This window comes from Leiobunum rupestre, chromosome 10 (assembly GCF_980474605.1).
Source record: "Leiobunum rupestre chromosome 10, qqLeiRupe1.1.hap1, whole genome shotgun sequence".
NCBI lineage: Eukaryota > Metazoa > Arthropoda > Arachnida > Opiliones > Sclerosomatidae > Leiobunum > Leiobunum rupestre.
Window position 1 is genome coordinate 38784009 of NC_143393.1, and position 23903 is coordinate 38807911.

At 43.5% G+C, this 23903-nt stretch overlaps 2 protein-coding genes across 2 annotated transcripts in view; both read left to right on the forward strand.

The window, feature by feature from the left end:
- The first annotated feature begins 684 nt into the window (after positions 1-684).
- LOC149925618 (uncharacterized) overlaps positions 685-23903 on the forward strand; it is a 31709-nt gene continuing 8490 nt past the window's right edge. Inside the window, exons 1-3 of the mRNA XM_090161790.1 lie at positions 685-722; positions 8902-9005; positions 9822-9924. Of these exons, the coding sequence (XP_090017916.1) occupies positions 690-722; positions 8902-9005; positions 9822-9924 (240 nt within the window). The 5' untranslated portion in view covers positions 685-689. The remainder of the gene's footprint in view (positions 723-8901; positions 9006-9821; positions 9925-23903) is intronic.
- On the forward strand, positions 21922-23126 carry LOC149925619 (uncharacterized). Its single transcript, XM_090161341.1, has 6 exons — positions 21922-22151; positions 22215-22289; positions 22350-22442; positions 22511-22855; positions 22919-22996; positions 23057-23126. The coding sequence occupies exons 1-6, from the start codon at positions 21997-21999 to the stop codon at positions 23118-23120; spliced, it is 810 nt and encodes a 269-aa protein (XP_090017467.1). The 5' UTR covers positions 21922-21996; the 3' UTR covers positions 23121-23126.

Here is a 23903-nt window from a genome sequence, read left to right on the forward strand (position 1 = left end):
ATCTACGTAGCTACGGAGTTCACGATGCTTCTCTTTAGTGGGAAGCCTCGTATCTTTAAGAACGAGAATTTCACATGGTTTGTTCCAGAGCTGAATCTGTATGGTACCCGGTTTCTTCTATTGTACCCCAGGTGCTTTAGCTCTTTACAGTTTTAGAAAACGACGTTATCCCTGGGGCTGTCTCTAGGCTCTCTATTTACGCACACGACGATAAATGTGTCTAGGGCGACTTGATTTCCAAGTGACTTAACTAATAAACTGTAGCTCATGCTGAAAGCTCCAAGGCCCTGGGTCTTCATCGCCCTGGTCCTATACCTCTTTTTTACTTTTAGATCGAAGGAGGCCAAAATACTTGTAAAAGCAGTCGTTATCGACCTGCAACTATCGAATTGCAAAAGATAAATTGCGAGCAGTATTTGGACCTTTGGAAATTGGAAATCGTAAATGGTCTCTGAATTTGGAGGTGTTGCACCCAAATGCGGAAATTAATAAATTAATTTCCCTTGAGCCTAACCCGACAAGTACTTGTTAAAGGTTCAACTACCATCGCATCAAGAATATCTTCAACGCTTACATTGTGGGTGTGATTTTGGCTAATTATTGCGTTAGGATATTCCTAAAGGGGTTATTGACGTAGTACTAGCCAATACACAATAAAGTAGAAACTTTTTATCTTCCAGAACACAAAGATGTCCCAAGACATACGATACTGCATTACTGAAGTAGGTATTTTCTACTGACCGAATTGATTTGTTCAGAAGTAACGCTATTTCATTTAGTAAAGTTTAATAAATCGTGGTTATGTTACAAATAATAAATTTTAACTATTGTAACACCAGAAATTGTTCAACTATATTAGTAACGGGTCGTGCACCTTAAAACCATATAAATGCAGAACATTATAGGGAAACCAGAATAGCCTAGCTAAAGACTGGTTTTCACTAAGCGTAAGAATCCTTTGAGGTTATTTCCATGTTCAACAGAATACACCTAAGTCCTAAGTCTACTCGTTTAGATTTCAACCAGTACTTAATATTTTTTAACTTGAAATTTCTTGATCTTTATTTCGCAAGCACTTTTAATAAATAGCCTTTTACAAAGCTTTTTTGTTATGAGTCTTGTTGTTTAATCATTATAGGCTGATATCTTCCAATTATATACACTATCACACACATTTAAAATTTTAACTGCCGAGGGTAACAGTTCCTCAAACTTCATTCTTCTAATTTTGGAGCCCATAAAATTGTTTTAGTCGAGTAACAGAGATAGATAATTGAGCTTCTTTAAAACGGATTAAAAATTTCTATATCTCTACAAAAATCAGCTAGCCTAATACGAAAGGCACCATTTAAGGCCCATGTCATCGAGCGACTGCTAACGCCTTTAAATCGGTGGCCGGGTTAATATGTAACCTAACATTTTTTAATTTGATCTAAATGGCGGGTATGGAAAATATGGCCGAAGCTATTCCGGCCGTTTTAGCCACATTCTAGTTGAAAGCTATTCTGGCCGAAACTTTCGGCCGGAATAGTGTGGGAGCTAATGCGGCCGGAATTTTCGGCCAGAATAGCCACTCTTGGAAAATATTTGGTTAATAAGGCTTAATTGAAATTAAGTTATGATACTTTTTACGTCTAGGCTAAAGACAGTATCACACAAAAAGAAAGAAAAGACCCTTGCTTCACGTTAGTTTCGCAAATTCCAAGTTTAAAAATATTAGAATTTTAAGAACCAATGATGACAGCAAAACCAAAACTACACTAAACTGACGAACTAGTTAGAAGTCATAACACATTAAAATAACAAACGTTTATTAATTAAAACATATTAATAGTGAATACTGTAAAGATGGAATGACCTAATATAATGACCCACAATAAACGCCATAAGCGGATATATATATATATATTGTGAAGCCTGGAAATTGTTGGCTTATGTCTAAACCATGTACGAGAGTTAAACTATAGAATACTCTTTATTATTAATAATATATATATATTTACCAAATATTACAAGGCATGGCAAACAACTAAACTTTCTCTAGAAGAGAGAATATACAAGATGTGACTGGTTAGGTCGGAGTCCGTAACCAAGAGAGTTAGTCCATTGTCCCGACGTCCCTTATATAGCGGGCCCTCGGATGACGCTACCGGTCTCCAACCTAATTGGCTGGAGAAGTAAGCCCGCCAAGAAATCTTGCGGACTCACTGTGGTGCAATAGTAAGCGTCACCGGTAACTTTCCCCCGCTCTTAACCCTTCGGGTCAGAGGTCGCCACTTTCGGAGAATTCCGAAGGTGGACGGCGCGAGCGAGGATGAGTCATCCCTACCTTCCCGAGCAGCTTTGGCCCAAAACAACGAGATAACTCTCTGAAGTAAAGGGAAAGACTGTTAGGGACAAAGCCTACATTTGCGGATGCAAATGTGGGCTTTACACACCCCCACCCAAAAATTAGGCGTCGGGTGTGAGGTTAAGGTGGTCCATAGCGTCGAGAAAGTGCTCGTCGCCGCTATCGAGGGGAGAGACGTCGTTATCCCCCAATAACAAAGTGTCCAGATCCATCGTGACGGCGGATCCTGGCACTCGTGGGGGTAAGACTGGGGTAGGGGCAGCGCCAAGCTCAGTGACCGGAATCGGCTCGACTGACTTGACAACGGTTACCCCTTGCACCATAGGGACAGCCACCGAAGGGTACACCCTCGGAGCTACTTTCCCCACAGTACACCCCTGGAAGACATGGGGAGTGGGGCGTCCCACTACCCCAAGCATTTGCTGCTTGGGCCACCGGGCGGCACTGAAATAGATCAACAGGCCAAGGTCCATCGGCGCCACCCAAGTAGCCACGGTCCTCGACATCCGTTGAGGGTGCGTATGCCTCGCCTCAATGGACGCCGGTGATGCTGTTGCGGAGGAGGCGGACTGCCCCCTTGTTCCTTTGGCGGTATGCCTTAAGGGTCCTCCTAAGGCCGTCTGCCTTGTAGTTTGGGCTGGTTGCCCTCCTCTCGACAGGGCGGTCTGCCCCGGCGTTCCTTGGGCCGTCTGCCCATCCTGACGTCCACGGGTCGCGAGGCCTCTGGTGGAGGTGGCTGCTCCCCGCCCCGACCGGCGAGAACGGGATCGACCTCCCCGATCCTGGTTACAATTGCTAAAAGATGGCGCGAATGCGCAACAATCTTCAGCCAAAATTACGTACAATTCAAGGTATCTCAAATTCAACGCAATAAGTTAGACCCCCACTCAAAAAGTGTTACTAGGCATTTGCTTTTGAACGCAGATTGTAGCGATGCTAAGGGGGGTCTACAGTGCTCTCACCCCTTCTACACCGTCTCTTCCTCTTGGGACGAGAGAGGGTTTCCTTCTTCTCGTCCGGTGTTTCCGCCCCCCCTACCGGTTTCGTCACACGGAGGGTCATCTCCTTGCCACGGCGGGGTGAAAGTCTTCAGCTGGGACACGTGCGTTACTCCGATGAAATCACCGGAGTTCGGGTCCCCCAGCCGATATGTTAAAGGAGTGGTCCTTTCCTGCACTACAAACGGCCCCTCAAACTTATCTCCCAACGAAGCCGTGATACCACGACTAGCGTCGGAAAGAAGATGAGTTTTGCGCAATACGAGGTCTCCACGTTTGTAGAAAACAGCTCGATGACGCTTGTCGTAGTGCAGTTTTTGCGTGAGCTTCGAATCCTGTAAATTCAAGCGTGCATGGTCGATTGCATCATGCAGCCTAATTTTCAGTTTCTCGGCGTACGTGCCTGCGCTTCGATTACCGGAAGTATTTCCTGGTATCAACTCCCAATCCAGGGGTGCGCGAAGCTCTCGGCCTAAGTTCAAAGCGGCGGGCGAATACCCTGTCGCTTTGCTCTCGCCTGAACGCAAAGCAAAGCCTAATTCTGGGAGACGGGCGTCCCAGTCCTTATGTCGTTCGACATAAGAAATTATCATTGGCTTTATAGTTCTATTCATCCGCTCAGTCAGATTTGCCTGAGCGTGATAAGGGGCCGTCGTCTTAGGGCGAATGCCGAAATCCGAACAGGCCCTTTTGAACTTTTTACTAGAAAATACGGATGCATTATCAGTTATCACCTGTCGTGGGAATCCATATCGACAGAAAACTTCATACATTTTCTCCCATATTTTCTCAGTAGTCATTCTCCTAAGCGGGTAGAGTTCTGCCCACTTTGTAAAATGATCTACTATGACGAGTAGGTACTGATTTCCCTTGGCACTTCGAGTGTAGGGACCCATTAAATCAGCGGTTACCAATTCAAAAGGCCTTTCACTGGGGACGCTAGAAAGTAACCCGGGGGTTAACTGCTGGGATGGCTTACTTTTCTGGCACACCCCGCAACCCCTCACATACTTGATAAAGTCCCGCTTCATCCCCGACCACGTGACTCTGATTTTCAAACGTTTAAACGTCTTGTAAACCCCCTGGTGGCCGGCAAGCGCATCGTCATGAAAATACTTAATGAATGGTACTCTAAGTCTCTTAGGTACCACCACTTTCCAAGCATTTTCAAGCCCGTCTTCATCCTCCTCGTCCCAAGGAGCGAAATACCTAAACAATAGGCCATCTTTGTCCATTATATACTGATCTAGTACTGTCCCGGCTTCCAATGCCGTGTTCGGACTTCCAGAGCTTCTAACCCGCTCTAACTCAGCGATAATCCTCGCTAACCCTAGATCAGTAACTTGCGAACTTATGATGGCTTTCCTGTCGAAAGGCAGCCCCCACTCCTTGGAAGAGTTTTCTCCCTCCGCGGAGTCAGAAGAGTTCTCCTCTGAAACCGCCAACGTCACCGCCGCTTCTCCCTGACCATTCTCGGAATCGAGAGGGGCCCTGGATAAAGCATCCGCTACAACGTTCAATTTCCCTGGGCGGTATCGCACCTCGAAATTATACGGCTGTAGCTCCAAGGCCCAGCGGGCAAGTCTGCCCACCGGCTCCTTAAGGTGTCGTAACCACTTCAACGCTTGGTGATCGGTTTCGATCACAAAGTCCGTACCCTCGACGTACATTCGGAATTTCTTGAGGGCATATACCACAGCAAGACATTCCAATTCCGTCGTCGAGTAGTTGCGCTCCGCCGATACGAGTCCCCGGCTTACAAAGGCAATGGGGACATAACCCTTCCCATTCCCGCCTTTCTGCTCTAACACAGCGCCTAAGCCCTTTAAACTCGCATCGCATTTAATGAGAAAGCTCCCATTTAAATCCGGGAGCGCCAACTCCGCCGTGTTTTTAACCTGCCTACTTAGTTCCCGCATCGCATTGGTATGGGTATCCTCCCAATGCCATTTTGCATCGTTTTTCAGCAAGTCATACAACGGCCTGGCAGTTCCCGCCATATTCGGGATGAACTGCCGATAATACCCGATCATTCCGAGGAATCGCTGCAACTCCGTTACATTCTTGGGCTGAGGGAAATCCTCTATAGCCCTAAATTTATCCGGATTTGGATTGCAGTACCCCGGTCCGACCTTATAGCCCAGAAGCGACACCTCGTCAGCGCAAAGTTGCACCTTGTCCGGGTTAACTGTTAATCCCGCTTCGGCTATACGCTCTAGGACCTTTCGAATGTGGATCAAATGATCGTCAAACGATTCGGAATATACGACGAAATCGTCGTAAAATCCCAAAACAAATTTCCATTTGTAAGGAGCTAAAACGGTATCCACCAGACGCATGAACGTGCTCGGTGCGTTTTTCATTCCAAAAGGCATCTTTTTGAATTGAAAAAGCCCCCGATGACAGACGAAGGCGGTCTTCGGCCTGTCACACTTCCTAACGCTGACTTGATAAAAGCCCTTCGAGAGGTCAAACGTGGTGAAATACTTCGCGCTTCCCAAATACGCCAAAATATTTGGGATCGAAGCCATGGGGTAACAGTCAGACTCCGTTACCCCGTTTATTCCCTTAAAGTTAATGCAAAGCCGTTTGGTACCATCCGGCTTGCTCGCTAGTACAATAGGCGCAGCCCAAGGCGAGACACTGGGTTCTATCAAATCTAGATCCAACAACTCATCAAACGCCTTGTCAATCTCCTCTCGCTTTCTTTTACTAGCTGGATGGGGGTGAACGAAAATCGGCTTGGCATCGCCCGTCTCTATCGCGTGTTCAATGATAGAAGTTTCGCCGGGCCGTTTCGTAAAAACTTCTCGGAAATCCGAGATGGTTTTTAACAAAAGTTCCCTCTCCCCATCCGTGCACTTAGACTTTGAAACTAACGTCTCCAACGCTGCGGGGGCTCCCACGGCGCCGAAACTCTCATTGTCTACCTGACAATAATTTACCCTTTCGCCTTCCTCTTCGAAATCGAAGGCAACGACGCGCTGAGGTAGGGGGCCGATTGACCACCCTCCCTCGCTCATTCTTAGGTCTATTTTTTCCGCCCCAATAAAATCTCTACCCAAGATAACAGGGGGGGTCAGACCTCGAACTACAAGAAAGCGCTGGCGGCGAATGCCGCCGGCCCACTTTATGGAAAGCCTGATACTGCCCGCGACACGACACGTGCCACGGCCAAATCTAACTGTATTGCTATTTTCGCTCTCAAAAATGGGGATAAAATTATCACCCAAGAGAGAGACGGAGGAACCAGAGTCTAACAAGCCTAGAAACGAATGTTCCAAAGCTCGGAACCGTAACAATGGCGGATTTTTCCCGCCAAATGTTCCGTCAGCACACCGGTTGACCAAGGGAGTGCAATTCTGAGTATTCGGAAGCTCTCCCTCGTTACCGGCTTTCCAAACGTCAGAATTTTGCCGAGGCTCACTCCCTTTCCTGGATGTACATCCATTTAATTGGAAGGCCTCCCTCGCCAGTTTCCCTGCTCGGGACATTGGCGTTTGATATGTCCGGGTTTCCGACAACCATAACAAACTAAATTCTGGCGCACCGGCCTAAAACTTTCTACAGGATTCTGCTGGAAAGTTTGCTGCATTGGTTGAAGGGCGATTGCCGCGCTCGACCAATTAGCAGACTGCCTCTGAATCCTATAATGCCAATAAGGATCCAGAGCAGCTAGGCCTACTCCCATAGCACCCAGAGATACCTGGCTAGAATTAGCCGGCACTCCGGTGGCTGCTAAACTCACCGCGCCACCAGTACCAGGGGGCGCTCGGCCAACCTGTCCTAAAGTTCCCCCGTAAGCCAGAGTTGGCTCTAGGGATTCTAAAGCGGTGGGCGGGGGGCGATAAATGGCTTGCGCGAGAAGGTCAGATTGAATAATCTTGGCCTCCTGCGACAACTCTTTCAGGGTGGCGAATGCCTTTCCCCTTAAGTGATGACGGTATGTCGGGTGACATTGCCGTAACACTCGAGCTACCTTATCAGCCTCGGTGGCGTTTCCCCCAATACGACGGTAGTATTCAGCTATACAGTGAATATACTGCGTCAGGGGTTCATCCGCACCTTGAGTTCGGGTATCCAACTCAATTTGGATACGCCTGCCGTAATCGGTGGCTAAATATTCGTGGCGAAATGCCTGACGAAAACCGTTCAAGGAGGGAAACACTCCTTGGAACGACCACCAAAGTGCAGCGGGTCCCCGCATGCACGACGGTAGTACTTGCAAGAGGATATCCCCTTCGCTGTACCCCGTAACCGCCTGATACCGGTCAAGAGCCTCCAGGAACTCCAACGGAGACTTCTCGTCGGCCGGACCCATGTAGATCGGCGCTTCTACATTTAACTTAACCCTCGGGATTTGGGCAACGCGTGCTCCCGCATCCCGGCTGGTCGCATAACCGTCCAAGGCCTCGCGCAAAGCACGAGCCATGACTTGCGCCATATCCTCCTGGGCTGGGTTTCCAGCACCAGTACCCCCTTCATTTCCCAAAACCATTCCGGACCTGGTTTTAATGTTTAAGACCTAAACCGCGACTCTAAAATCCCTAGAGCCGCCTAACCCAAAAACCCCTCCGGAAAACCCACTGGGAAACAAAGGTACCCACAATACACTAATATAAAAAATACACTAACACTAAAAATTTAACTAACCCATTCCCAAAAATTACACTTAAAAATTAAAATAACATAAACTCTCGTACATTCAACAACTCAGGCCCCACGTTGGGCGCCAGTTGTGAAGCCTGGAAATTGTTGGCTTATGTCTAAACCATGTACGAGAGTTAAACTATAGAATACTCTTTATTATTAATAATATATATATATTTACCAAATATTACAAGGCATGGCAAACAACTAAACTTTCTCTAGAAGAGAGAATATACAAGATGTGACTGGTTAGGTCGGAGTCCGTAACCAAGAGAGTTAGTCCATTGTCCCGACGTCCCTTATATAGCGGGCCCTCGGATGACGCTACCGGTCTCCAACCTAATTGGCTGGAGAAGTAAGCCCGCCAAGAAATCTTGCGGACTCACTGTGGTGCAATAGTAAGCGTCACCGGTAACTTTCCCCCGCTCTTAACCCTTCGGGTCAGAGGTCGCCACTTTCGGAGAATTCCGAAGGTGGACGGCGCGAGCGAGGATGAGTCATCCCTACCTTCCCGAGCAGCTTTGGCCCAAAACAACGAGATAACTCTCTGAAGTAAAGGGAAAGACTGTTAGGGACAAAGCCTACATTTGCGGATGCAAATGTGGGCTTTACAATATATATATATATATATATATATATATATATATCCGCTTATGGCGTTTATTGTGGGTCATTATATTAGGTCATTCCATCTTTACAGTATATATATATATATATATACTAGGTTAAAAAATAGTAAACAAAGATTAGCAATAATTAAAAAGAATATCATATTTACATTTAACATTTTAACCTGTTAAAAAACAGAAACGGGAAAAAGCTGATAACGTTTCTTATCTTCAACAAAAAATTTCTTTTAGACTCTTTTAAATGATAATCTATTATCAAGCATTTATTTTTCAGATACCACCTTGGGTACTTCTACGTGAAAATCCTGACAAACCTTTATCAACGGAAGGCACTTTAAAAACGTTTACTGATACTTTTATAAGTAAACTTAATTCTTCGTAAGTAAAAATCTCATTTCTGTATGCCCATTTAAAAGTAATGGTTTAGTATTTTGTAAAAATTAGAAAAGACACAACAGCTAAGTAGCTGTTGCCGATGTAGTTTCTGTTGTGTAAACTAGTCTTATTACTGGTTTCTTCTGTAAAACCTTAGTACATCTTCGTTCTGGTTAGAATTTTCGCCATAGTTTTAATTTCTTTAGTTGTATGAAAACCAGATTAACCCCAAATTAAAATTCATAATTTTTCTTGAACCGCATTTTCAAATATTTGTTTTATTCGAGATATCAGATCAAAATTTAAACGTTACGTTTGCTTTTCGCGATGCAACGCTTTAAAAAGTCATTAAAGACTGAAATAAAACTATTTTTAATTTTTTTTCTTATTTACTTATAACACAACTTAATATTGTTCTAAAATATTAAATTTAAAATTCACAATTTATCTTTAACCGTATTTTCAATCTGTGCCTTATTCGAGATATCAGATCAAAATTTAAACGTTAGGTTGGTTTTTTACAATGCAACGCTTTCAAAAACGTCATTTAAGACTAAAATATTTTTATAACTTACTAGAAACACAACTTAATATTGTTCTAAAATATTTAACATTTACCTTTTTAAATAAGGGAATCAAAAAGCAAATCATTTAACATATTTGGGTTCAGATAAGATAAGAAGGGTTTTCTCTCCCATTAGTCTTTAATATTAGGGCCAATTTCTCCATATTTTACGTAATTTGTAAAAATGCCTTATTTTGAATTAAGTATTTTTCCCAAAGCCGTGTAATGACGTTTTGAAATCCCTATTGTTATAGGGCACTCGTAAGGGATGTTTTGGCTACCAAAAACTTTCAAAGTTTTGGTAAAATTACCGGATTGAACGATGGCACAGGCCTAATGGGATTCTTAGCCAGAAATGTGAGTCAACGTGGTTTTTATTCTTTTTAATTTGGCAAAGTTTGAACTTTGGGAATATTTTGAGACACAAACAATAATGTACGTATATGACATTTGGCCGGATTGTCGATAGTACTCTATCGAATCAAAATGTTTCGTAGGACTTATGTGAACCAGGCTAAATTATTTTAAGCACCTTTGGGCTATAATGCAGTTAAATTACGCGTAAAAGTAGAGATGCTGTTAGAGAAATAGGCCTGGGCATAGATAAGAGAATAATAGATAAACAGGAATATAGATAAGGATCCATAATACCATTTTTTATAGATACCAAAATTATAGAGCGATTTTTATAGATCCACCGAATTTATAGATCCAAAATTATGGAGCACTCTAACTTCGCTTTATTACTTCACCTCATTTTATGGATACCTCCACTTACCTATCTTTTTTACCTAAAATGTATTGGAAAAAAATAATGAGACGAATATTATACTAAATCATTTTTTATTACACTTTTATGTACATGTTTTAATAAAATAGGCTGTAAAATATTATTAATTAGGGAGATTCTTTTAAAATGGAAATTATTTAATAAGGAATAGTTAGTTAGAAAGTTACGGGAACGAGGTCAAATTTTACATGAATGTTTTTAAAAAGACGTTCCCGCAATAATAGTTTTTTGCAAATTTGCAATCGGGAAATAGTCTCCCGTGTTCCAGAAAAGCATCGTCTTCCGCACCCCAATCTCCAATCTCACCACCACAGAAAAAACCCGCGTTGGTGAGTTCCATGTGCCACGGCTTCTCTAGCGGGAAACTGGTAAAAGTCTTCAACCGCTCGTCCGCATACTTCATAGGGCCTAGTTGGGCATCGTAGGTCTCCTGAAGCTTCGCGAACTCGAGCTTGGCGTACTCGCACTCGGGAAACAAGGCGGTGTGGCAATGTAAGGGGTTAGATCCCAGCTCCCAATCCCTCACCAGACCGTCGCACCAGAAGCAGATAGTGATGTCCTTATGTCCTATGAAGAAGAAGCCCACCTGAGTCAGTTCGAGAGTGTCCATATATTCCACCAAAACCTATTATCCAATTGTGCAAAAATGTTTAGTCTCCAGTCGTTTCCGTTTATCCCCCTCTAAAATGTCAACCACCTCTTTTAAAAAACAGTATACTATGGCTTTCTCGGCAGTCGAAGAATAAGGTGGCTGGTTAGTTTCTACAATATCCTCGTCAGCTATAAAATGAGCTACGTTTCCACATTCTTCCCCTAATAGAAACTTACAATGGGGGAAATATTTCCTATGCTCGCCGAAAGGACTATCGCCTTTTTCCCAAGCCATAAGCTCTCCCTCACAGGCGAAGCATTTAACAGAATATTTGTAATTCAAATAATAAAACCCAGCCCAAGCTAAAGATCTACCATCTATGATATTAACCGGGAATCCCTTGTTAAACGAACGAATTCTCTCGAGCTCATGACGCATAGGATTTAGCTCCGTCTCATCCGTCTGCTCTTTATCGTCTTTCGGCAGTGTTAGGACGGGGACATTCCCCGTATTCTCGTCATTTACGAATTTACATAAGCGATTCTGCTCGATATGTTTCAGCAACGGTACGTCATTAGGCCACCATCCCTTGACGACCCTCTCGCAAGAGAAGCACATGTTAAAAACTTACATGGAAACCCTCTGAAACTAGCGATTCTATTTTTCTCAAAATGCATCTTTTTTAACGGAAGCCGAGTAAAAATGGTGTCTATCACCTTCGTCCGCGACCGATCGAATGATCCTTAGAACCGAGGCGGGGGTAAATCCCTCTCTCCATCTCTGGCTGAGGGGTGAATGACCCCCTAAAAAATAGTCTATTATCACACGGCCCCCCTCGAATTCCTCGGGAGAAATATAAAATCTATTATTCCCCGGGCATGTCTAGACCTTGCCCTTTATCTAAGACTTCGACTATTTCGTTTAAAGAATCGTATATTAATAGTGATTCGGGGTAAGTCGAATAATTCAATTGGTTGTCTTTTTCTACGATATCCTCAGCGGCTATAAAATGCTTTACATTTCCGCTTCTTGCACTTGAAATAAGAAATTTACAATGAGGAAAATTTTCCCAATGTTTCTCGAACGGACTATCTTCCTTATCCCAGTTCATTAGTTCCCCAGAACAGGAAAAGCATTTTACGCAATCTTTGAAATTCGTATAAAAAAAACCAGCTTTGGATAAATGCCTAGCTTCCCTTAAAGGATCAATCGGCAAACCTTCCTTATTATTAATATTATTCTTAATATAATTATTTTTAAATCCTCTAGTAAAGGAACGAATTCGTGCGATCTCGTATCGCATCGGCTTTGACCCTGCCCCTTCAAGCTCCATCGACACGGCTGGGACATCCCCGAAAAATCATTTCTTATGAACGGACAAAAGTTACACTCTTTTTCGTGTCAATATTGCCCGCAAACTTTGCTCCCCACGGCCTGTAGATGACGTCTATTGTAGAGTATTTTCGAGGAATTTTTTCTCAGGAACTTTTTTATCGTGGGAAGGGTCACCGGACGACCCGCCGAGTCAAAGTACCCGGCCCTCCTTAAAGCGTCTAGGTAAATAGCTACCCAATGAGTCCCGGGCCCATCGTGAGGATCGAGGTTAACGACCAGGGAGGCGGGGAAGGAAGGGATATATTCGGGGAGTCTATCGGAAGCAAAGGCACCTTGATACCCGGGTAAATGCCCGAGGATCTCGTTTATTTCTAATGTGTTCATTTTTTAATAATCAATCACCACGTTACGGTCTTTGTCTATTTGCATTAAACTATGGAATTCCCCGTAAATAACGACCGAAACCGATTCCGTTAGCGGGGTTTCGAATCCCAACTCGATACGTAACTGCCCCCGTCTTACGGGGTTCCAATGAGAGTTGTCACTTGCGGAAAGATCAGGCGTGATATCAAAGGCATATAGAGTGTACCCCCTCGGATATTCTGAGTGCGATATATTATTCCCATCATCTTTAAAATGTATATTTGTCCCCGTAAACAAGGTGTAATATTCACGGGCAAATTGATTCTGGGAAAACTTGGGCTGGAGAGGTTTGCTCGGAACCGCGTCCGAATCAACGTAGAGAGATAAGAAATTTAACCCGAATGGTTGAAAGTTATAAGGATTTTTATGAAAATCGCCCGCGCAAGCCGTATGCGAGACTAGGCCGATAATAACGCGTTGAGGAAGCGGTCCCAGCCACACATTGTCGAGACTCGTATTTGAAACGCCGGTGAGCAGTACGTGGCTTTTCACTTCGGTTCGGGTAAAGGGGTACTTCGCGGTGGCGCCTAAGAGAGCGTTTTCGTGAGCCAGAATGATTTGAGGAGTTATCTTCCATTTCCGTATTTCCAAAGTAGCGTCCATTATAGCGATCTTAAAATTTCCCACGTTTAACGAGGGGTCTCCCATAAGGACGAAGGCCGTTTTACTCCTAGAAAGTCGAACTTTAATTTCCACCCCGCTTAGAAGGTATTTCGGAATGTTGAAAAGGTCGTCGTATATTGCCCCTACTAAGGAAATTTCCTTTGAATCCTTAATAGCTGCTTGACGAATCTTGCTCCCTGAGTTGGTAATTATATCGTCAAACTTTCCGGCAGCGTCTTTGGCGTAGAGACACGAAGTCAGGTGAGAAGTTTTAGCCTCACTGGAATAGTTCAAGAGCGATTCTAAATAGGCCCGGTATGAATATCGACTTGCCGAGGGAGTGATTAAATTATCGTTCAAGTAAATTTCAATTTGATCGAAGAGACTATGCATTAGGTTATTACAAGTTGATAATTTAACGTCGGGGTCTAAATTAGCCCCATTCTCCCGCGTTACTTTACATTTTATGTGAAGGAGACTCATCGCGAGATCCGTATACTCCGGGCTTTTAGGGATACAAAATTCAATTTGGGAATCATCTCGTAGCGTAGAGATCGGTCGATAGAAAGTTGGAGTCGCGCTTTCGACGCTAGTTTGCACGGGGGTGACCGAGAACAGGTCCAATTCCGATTTCAAGGCTTCAACTTTGTACATTTTGTTCTTTTAGTTGAGGGAAAAAATGTCACGAACGTGTTTCGTCGACTTCCGACGAGCTACTGCCCCGATTCTACGTTTAACGGTCCTTTTTATAGTTTTCCTTCTGCTAGTTGTTTTCTTCTTGCTTCTCGTTTTAGTTCTCCTACGCTTTTTCCGCCCCTAACCGCTCTGTCCGGTTATCCCTTCTAGAGCTTCACCGAAACGTTTCCTCGCCGAAGATTTTATATTATCACCCGCCACAGCGTCATTGAGGATTTTACTTCCGACCCCCAACGCTTGTTTTCCTCTAACTAAAAGAGGGGAGGCCCAGCGGAAGAGCCCCGAGAACAGACTCCCGAGACCGTGTCCTTTCTGATAAGCCGCTCCTTGATAGAAATTAGACCCCCCGGTTTGAGCTTAGTTAAGATAATAATTTTTATAGGGACAGGACCACCGCGCGTCGAGGACATCTGGCTTAGGCATCTTGTTTCCGTAGATGTAGTTTAACCGTCAGAGACCCGAAGGCAAATGGCGCTGGTTTCCCCTGAGGGTTCATTATATGTACTTGGATCGTGTCGAAATATCGTTTGGAGACTCGCACGTAATGAGGCACGTCGTATATTTTCCCGACGTTATCCCCAAACGAGCCTTCTACGGGGACAATCCTAACGAGAGGAACGAGAGTGTCACCCACCATTTGATCTTCGACAATATTAGTGTAAACGTAAAGTTGAGGGGGATTTGAAAGCCTATAAGGGCCGGCCTAACGCCTCGGTAACCCCTTTCCAAAGATTTATAGCCCCAACGGCGTAACTCACGAGCGTAGCGATGTCTGACCCGGGCACGTGCGTTTGATCTATAAACAACTCGCCTTCACTCGACCACGAAACTTTATCGCCTAAGCTAATCAGTCGGTTAATTAAGTCCTTCTGAATCGGTACGAGATTTAAGAAGGCCATGTCCTGTCCGGTTTCTTTTCTATTTTTTGGCTTCGTCGCTATATCCTTAATGTTTTGATATCGATGGAACATCTGCTCGAATAATTTAACTTCATCCCTAATGTCAAGATTGGAATTGAGTACGTAAGTCATGCTATTATTTAATTCATCCACGGAGGACCCTAACGGATGGGGAAACCAAAATTGAGGGGTATCTCGAAGGGGGATGAGAACATTTTTATTATTATTATTATTAATATTTTTTCCTAACGAGTCGAGGGGGACTAAGGCTAACTTTTGAGCGTACATTTTTTTATTTCCTTAAGAACGACCTAAAATCCCACTGAGGGCTGAAATAACGGTGGGGATGAGAATACTTAGAATCCCGTGACCTTTTTGAACTAAATTAATTTCTTTTTACGCCAGGCTACTTTTTTAGAGGCTATCTGTCTAATGAATTTCTTTTGCTTAGCTAGTTTTCGTTTCTGACAAGGGTTTAACTTTAAATTCCCTTTCAAAGTATTATCGCAGCATTCAGCAATAGCATCAATTAACGGTTTTTTAGATGGAGAATAGCGCGTCGTTGTTTAAAATTTGATCTACCTAGGGCCGAGAGAAAATCTTTGTGTCCGGCAACCAGGGCCGCCATTTTCGAACTGGTTAGGAACTTGTGCTCTCCGTTGTCTTTATACTCCCTACTTTTTTCTTAGGGATATAAACCATTTCGGTTTCGTCGGGGAAAATATCCGTTCTTAAACGGAAGTCATCGGGGCACTCCTGCCTGTTGTCGATAAGAATATAGCCGTGAGGACGTTTGGTCGCGTCGAGATAGGCCTCGATAGCGAACCGGTAATTGGCGCCTCTAAGTTGACGGAATAATATAGCGGGTTGAAGTTGATCACGAGGGTTCTTAAACAAAACAATGTAATTCGCGTTCAATGAGCAATCGCGCGCATCCTTTGTTTTTGGGAAAATGTTCTGGGTTATAAATACGAAGCTTATATTACGGTGGTGAACGCCTTTCGTGAAGAAAGCCCCGATTTCACCATTGTTCTCGTTCATTAAATCATCGGCGATAAGGAGAATGTGTTCACCTTCTTCACCAGGATAATCATCGAGATTGGGGACTCCTTCTCGGAACACTACGGAGTCTTTTAAAGTGTCATAAAGTGTTTGCCGCTCACTATAATGCCAAAATATTTTAGTCGGCGGAGGGGAAATCATTTCATCTTAATTTTTTATAATTCGCGCCATCAAAACTGACTTCCCGCTTCCGCTCGGTCCGCTCAGAAGAGCGGAGAAAAGACCATACAGTGGTAACATGCTTTATTAAATGAGGCGTCTAAGTTAAACTACATCGATATTTAAAAAACAAACCGTTCGGGTAAAAAAAATATAAATGAGTTTAGCGGTGTTCTTTACTTAATACTGATGCTGCCATTTTAAGGCGACTTATCGCCTAATATGAGATACATTATAGGTTAATAGTTTCAAAGCCATAACGACTTATCTTTTGAATATGTTGGATAAACAGTTAATACCGAAACTTCGCGTATAAGGGTAATTAATCAATAATTCCTTTTACAGGCATTCTATAAGAGGGTTATACCTGAATATTAGGATATGTTTTCATTCTCATTCTGAACTAGTCATTTTTAAAAAAATATTATTCTTTATATCCGAACGGTAATGTTTCGAAATTATCGATAACGCGTAATTTATTGACAACTGGTCGATATTTTTTAACTTGATTTACAGTTACCACTGTATGATCATTTAACCGACAAATATGGTGGGGAATTTCGATTTCTTTCTCGAGAGTGGGCGCGTCTACGTCGATTCCGAGCATCCCTTTCAACGAGTCCATAGAGATGGAATTCCTAGTGGAATAGTTCTGCCTGAGACCTTTAGCCTTAACGACCTCCTTAATTTCACCAGTATCGCGGTTGAGTACGCGGAAGGCGTAATTTTTCGGACCGCCCGAGCAAAATTCAGTAATATGACAATTTGGACCAAATTCGGAAAGTTGGTCCGTCATGTCCCCTAGAAAGATTCCTTCCTGCACTAGCTTATTCCCATCACGTGATCTATAAATTAAGCTGTCCGTATCGTGATATAAAATACTATTCCCTAGAGCCTCTAGATGACTATAGAGCCTCATTCGGGCAAAAGCGGTGGTATAACAGGCTAAAACTACGTTTACATGAGCCAAAGCCGGATCAATTTCCTTGAGATGTTCCCATTTGACAAGCAACGTCTTATCGTTTATCGCCAAGACACTTTTCCTTTCGATATTCGGATCGTTAAATAGTTTAAAGAATTGTTCGCGGTCCTTAATGATCTCAGTTTTTACGAGGTTATTCCGTTGCCCCCACTTACCGTAAAAACTATTTAACATTAACTTCGCGACGGCGCGTTTACCGGGGTTTAACGCGATCTTCGCGGGATCGAGTTTAACGCCTTCGTGGTCCTCGAAATCCGAGACGTATTTGTTTTTTTCGTCGGGGGTAGTGATCCCCGCTGGAAACCCCGAAGCCTCGGCCTTCATTTTGTACATTGTCTTGATGTAGTCCCCCTTCTCGGTCGAATAATTTGTGTTTATGGGGTCAGCAGGATCGAAATTATTTTCGACAAAATTAAACAATAGGTGAGGGAATCTACCCTTATCCATGGAAGGCCCTAGTCCAAACGTCTTCCTAAACGCGGCGAGTCCCATGGGAATGAACGAATAGGAATCGAGAAAATTGAAATTAAAGCAGTTAAGGAAGAGAATTTTAGTCCCGTTTACTATCACGAAGGGCACAAAGGTCTCGTCGATTGATAGAACGGCTTTAAATACGAATTGGAGATCATAGCATTTTGCGGCGTGAGCGAATAAGTATATTTTTTAATATCCGCTAGAGTTCTGATATAATCCACAAACTTCCCCACTACATTTCCCCCGTAAAATTTTTTTTTGTCGCGAGCTAAAGCGGATGCACACCCAACAATCGAAGTTAGAGTCTCGCTCGTCGATACACGCGGGGCATACAATTTGGGATATTAGAAGAAACGGCTCATGCTCGAACGCCCCCTTTTTATTTACGTGTTGTTTATTCTGAATTGACTCGATGTCATAAAAAAACGAACAAATAAGAAGGCACGCCCCCTAGTGCTAATCTTCGTTTGGTCATGTCAGGCTCGGAACGGTCTTTAATTCGCTGGACGAAGCAAAGGTGAGGATGCGGCGCGTGCTTTTTACAAATACGGCAGAAAACTTCCGAACGAGAATGGATAGTTTCCCTAGAGCGATAGTCCACGTATTTGAAACAGTCTTTGCACACTTTAACCTGACTACAGAGGGAGGGAACCGATTCGCGATGGCTTTGAAAGCATTCTAGTCCGTGAAAGGAGCGAAAACAATCGGCGCATTTGACGAGCTCACCAAGACAATTCTGCTGTCTGAAACAGGATTTACAGAAAATAGCGCATTTGTGGCGTTCCTTTTTGTCGTATCCGATTAAGCACGTGGCACAAGCATAATTTGTAGCGAAGAATGACGTCAATTTCGCGATTACGTCATAATGTTTCTGATTATAAATTAAATAAAGTTTATTATCGGAGTTCCCGCCTTCGCCTTGGAATAATACTCTAGGTCTGTCACTATAACCCTCAAAAACGATTATTTGGTCGTCAGAGAGAATAAATTGGAAATGCACCAAACTTGTGAATGCCCCACATTCGCGTTTCGAAACGCCTGCCTCGACGCGTAACTCCCTGTGTTTTCGCGAAGAGGCCTTGCACAAAGCCTTATACTCCTGGAAATATTCTTTATTTCCGGGGTTTTGCGTTTTCTTTAAATGCGCTATAGCAATAATTAAAGCGCGCGGAAGGCATAACGCGTCTTTGTTTTGGACTGAGATAAAACTTCTTTTATCACGTATGTAATCAATATGCTTTTTAAGTCCTCGTCGCCTCAATGAACCCCCGTGAGGTAATCTCACTACATTTAAAGTGAATAAAATTGGAGAGTTCCAGAAATCATCTCGCTCATCAAGATAGATTTCCCCTTCGAGTAAATCGAAAACATCACCGGGCTCAAGTTGCGATTTCTGGCGGAAAGAAATTTCTAGGACCCGGGCCGGGAAGACTTCGGAGGTACACGAAATTTTAACTTGGTCATCGTCGAGGAGTTGATCGAAAATAAAGGTCACGAACTGCGTAATCCCTAGTTCAACGTCCCCTATAAAGCGCACTTCGACGTATCTACCCGCAAGATTGAATAGCGGATATTCTTTCGTTCCGTCTTGTATAATTTCAAAATTCGCGGGTAGTTCCAGCTGAAGACCCTGGTCATCTTGTTGAACGGGCGGAGCCTCGATGACTTGAACCGGAAGTGGGGGGATGACTGCGAGCTGTAGAGGCTCCTCTTCAGGCTGGGGTGCTTGAAGAGGCTGAGCGATTTCCGGTTGATTACCTCCAACTTGAATCGGGGTGGTTGGTCGATCTCTAGTTCATCAAGCGGAAATGGTTGAGGCGGCGGAACTTCACCATCGTCCGCGGGGAGAGGCGATAAAAGGGGTGGAATATCTACGCTCGAATACCAGTTAAATGATGAAATTGAACTTTCACTTTCACTGCTCCACTTTAAAATTTTATGCGAGGGCCCCGCTTGATCTAGAAAAGGGTCGGGGTTCTTACGAGGAGAAGGAGAAAACACGGGGCATGGGGAATCGCCGCGAGAAAAAGTGTATCTAAGAAATATCGCGTTAGTTTGAGGGGAAGTCCCGGCTCGCGGTGAAACTTCCCCGGAACCGTAGAAGTTGCGATGAAGATCTCCTTTTTCTAGAAGGAACTAGGTTATTAACGATTGAACCCTCGTGAAATTCTGACGTAATATTCAAATCGAGGGGTGAGATAATAGAAGTTTCTACTTCCGGATTCAGACGCCTAATTTTACGAGTAAAGACGCGGGTATGCGAATCGCCGCGAGAAAGCGTCTCTAAGAAATACCGCGTTAGTTTGAGGGAAAGTCCCGGGTCGGGATGAATCTAGCCCTAAATCCGCTTCAGGAACCGAGTTATTATGCGGTAGAAGTTGCGAAAAAGATCTCCTTTTTCTAGAAGGAACTAGGTTATTAACGGTTGAGCCCTCGTGAAATTCTGACGTAATATTCAAATCGGGGGGGGGGGGGATAATAGAAGTATCTGCTTCCGGATTCAAGCGTCTATTTTTATTTTCCGCCTTATTAGAATAGTTAACGCCATCGACACCAGATGGCGATAGCGCTCCTATATTTGGCGGGGCAAGGAGCGAGTCTCTCCTCTCGTCTACGCACGCCAAGGCCCCGGGTGAACCGCCCGCTGTAGCTAACCCACGTGTCGGAGGAAGGAGCGAGTCTCTCCTCTCGTCTCCGCGCGCCAAGGCTTCGGGCGAACCGCCCGCTGTAGCTAGCCCAAGTGTCTCGCTATTCGCGGAACTGTCAGCTGGGAGTTTTGACGTTTCGTTTAAAGGGAATTCCGCTAGCCAGTTTTCTTCTTCAGAATGTAAAAATAAATCCTCGTTAAGGGAGTCTATATGGTTTTCGGGGGGAATCGAGGGTAGATCAGGGGCTCCACTTTCATCATTGTTTTTAAAAATATTCGTTCCTTCAATTTCAGCCCCGATTGTTTCCCTGATAATATCCGCTAGTAAGGAAGTCTTTGGGGGCTTAAGGCCCCGTATTGAAGGACATTTATCGGGCGCGTTAGCGATAGCGATAATATTTTCGAAGTCTACCGAATGTCCGCTGGTTTCGGGTTTGCTGTTAATTAGTAATGCTTTTTCAAGCTGAGAATATTGTGAGAGGAGGCTGGAGTGCCCCCATTCTGGGCTTTTTTTCCGGGGAAAGTTGAGGAATTTCTAGAGGAGGCGTCGCGGGATTAGATCCGATTAGTAAAGTTTTTTCATACTGAGAATATTCGGGGGGCAGTGAAAAATCATCCGTAAATATTTCAGAATTCGTAATCTCTTTTTCGGGGTTATTTAATTCGGGACTAGGTGATTTTTCCGAAGGGTTAAACATTTTATGAATTTTATCTCGTCATTCGAAGTGGAAGAGCTGTCGTTTAGAGTCGCGTCTGATATCTTTTCAGCCAGGGGCATCCATAAATTATTTGAGAACGGGAAATCGGCGTCTAGCGAATTGTCATCGATGGAGCTAACGGGGCTGGGGTTAACCGGTAATTCGCGTGGTTGAGTGACCGCTGGATCGTTTGATTGGTTAGACCAAATGTAATCGAAGTCATCATATTCCCCGAATTCGTTTAATACGTCGCGTTGTTTCGCGCATTCAGCTAAGAAGGTCGAGGTTTTAATCTCGGATGGGACATTATCGATTAGCGATTCCAATTCTCTTAAATTATTACAATTTCGCGGGGCTAGAGGTATAAGTTAAAGGTAATCAATAAGTTCAATAAATACGCGTATCAATTCCAAATCTTTCAAACATTTAGGTAATTCGTGAGGGCAAAGGGTTAACGAAGTCAAATAGAAAAAAAACCTATATAAGAAATTAATGCTTACTGGTCTTATATCCGATTTAAAATCGCGCAGTGCGTTAAGGAAATTTAGTTCCATATTTTTTGGGTAAAAATTTCGAATGGGACTTTTTAATCGGGTCCCGGGTCTATTTATGGTCTCGCTTTTAAGACCCCCTCCCCATCGGGGGATGGTATTCCAGACATGTAGGGGGGTGGAAAAACACTTAAGCGATAAAAATGAATCGTGTCTATCCAAGCCGTAATATTATTCAGGTATAATTTTCCCACGGTTTTTTGAAAAACAATCCCATTACTCACAATTTGAAGCAGGGTCCGTTCGTATTATCCCCCTAAATTCATCGACAGCTATTCTGATTCGTAAAATCTTGCTTTAGAAATAAAAATCGTCGGATTTTTCACATTGTAAAAAAGTTACATTCCTGTCTTTGTATTTTTCCCCCGTCCCCTATAAAAATTCCTCCTGTTATTGAAAGTTAACCTTAAGTCGTAAACTCCCCGGTTGTGTAAAATAACTTGGAGGCGCTTTTATTTGGTGAGGAAAACTGTCTAGATTTCGTGACAATCTCTAGCGGTAAATTACGCGTGGGTCCAATGAAACTCCTTAGAGGGTTAACCCCCCTAGAGGTCATCCGGGTTTCGACCCTGCCCCTTAAAATGACCGGTATATCTAGCCTCGCGAATTTACCGATAGTCAGAACAAGTCCAAGAATAAAAAACATGGCCTCTGGAAATTCCCGAAAACGCTGGTAAGTTTTTCAAATTTTATTTCGCTTGATTATTTAATTCTAACTTTTAAAAATATTATCTAGCCGTCAACTCTCTTCATCGTCGGATTCCCCCGATTCCTCCTCTAGGGAAGAGCTGGAGGCTCTTACCTCTATTTCGTGAGTTTTGATATTTATATATTTTTCGTTTCGTTATTGAAAAATATATTTTTTACCTAGTTATTCCCCTGCTAGCCCCGTTCCGGGCTATTCTCATTGGAACGAGAACCTTCTCCTTCCTTCATCACCGGATGTGGTGATAATTTCTCCCAAGTAGGTTTTTTTAGAAATCTTTAACCCCTTTTTAAAAAAATATCCTAAATCATTTTGTTTTTCTAAAGCCCACTTTCAACACCTTCATCTCCTTCCCCGCCCCCGGTGGTTCTTTCACCGCCGCCTGTACTCCTCGCTCTCCCGGCTGTTATTCAGGGCGACCATCGTTATGTGTCTTCTTTAATCTCCCTGGCCGCCGTCTTACGTGGTGCCTTTCACGCGGCCCGTAACATGGGAGACTCTCTTCGACTTTTTTCCCTTGACCATAATGACTCGCCTTCTCTCCAAGCCACGGCCCTTGACTTTCAGGTGATAGTCGGGCATGCCTGGGTGGCCCAAAACGCCGCGATTTCCCATATCACCTCGGTGATAACCGGAGATTTTGCCGAAACCGCCTTCGCCGCCGATATGGGGTATTTAAAAATATTAATTTTCAGATATAAATTAGGGCTCTAACATTTTTTTTTTGAAATCAGCTTAATTGTACCACCGGCAATCCCGGATTTCCTAAACGACCTCGAAGTCGCCATTCCTTCTCCTCCTATTATGCCTTTGTAAGTTCGTGTTTTAGAAAAAGTATAGCTTTTTTTTTAAATTAACTGTTTTTTTTTCAGCTCCGTCCTCCTCAATTCACCGCCTGTTTCGCCTCCCCGGTGCTTTTTCCACCCCCGGATTTAAAAAAACGTTTATTTATTAACTGTATATTTTCTTGTATATTTTTGTTTATATATTTTTCTAATTAAAAATGTTTTTTCGAAAATCGTCTTTTAAATAATTCCCAGTAAGCTAATTTTTTTCATCTATTTTCACCATTTTACTCCTATCCGTCGAAAAAAGCCGAGTATTGTCCCCCCGCCGTTTGGCTTGCGGCAGTTTCTACTTGCAGGTGTGGGTGATTCAACCCCTGCGGGAACCCCCTTCTCTCGACTTGATCATTATTATCCTTCTCGTTTTTTTTGACCGTGAGTGCTAGAATTCTCTGGCTTCATTCCAAAATGTCATCTCAAAACGACCGGCGAGAGATTCCGCTAGAGTCAATGTAAGCTAAAATTTGGTCTATTTTTATTTTACATTTCTTTAAAAAAATGATTTTCGTTAGTCGCGAGGAAGCCCTAGCACCTTATCGGGAAGAAGGAAATGTTATCCCCCCTCCCCCAATTCCGGCGGCAGTGTAAGTTGAAATTGGTCTATTTTTATTTTACATTTCTTAAAAAAAATGATTTTCGTTAGTCGCGAGGAAGCCCTAGCACCTTATCGGGAAGAAGGAAATGTTATCCCCCCTCCCCCAATTCCGGCGGCAGTGTAAGTTGAAATTGGTCTATTTTTATTTTACATTTCTTAAAAAAAATGATTTTCGTTAGTCGCGAGGAAGCCCTAGCACCTTATCGGGAAGAAGGAAATGTTATCCCCCCTCCCCCAATTCCGGCGGCAGTGTAAGTTGAAATTGGTCTATTTTTATTT

Bases quoted from the DNA above. Each gene is read 5' to 3' on its own strand.
- LOC149925619 (XM_090161341.1), top strand. From the start codon at position 21,997: ATGAAACTCCTTAGAGGGTTAACCCCCCTAGAGGTCATCCGGGTTTCG. The intron at 22,152-22,214 runs GTAAGTTTTTCA...AATATTATCTAG, and splicing joins GGAAATTCCCGAAAACGCTG to CCGTCAACTCTCTTCATCGT. The intron at 22,997-23,056 runs GTAAGTTCGTGT...TTTTTTTTTCAG, and splicing joins TCTCCTCCTATTATGCCTTT to CTCCGTCCTCCTCAATTCAC.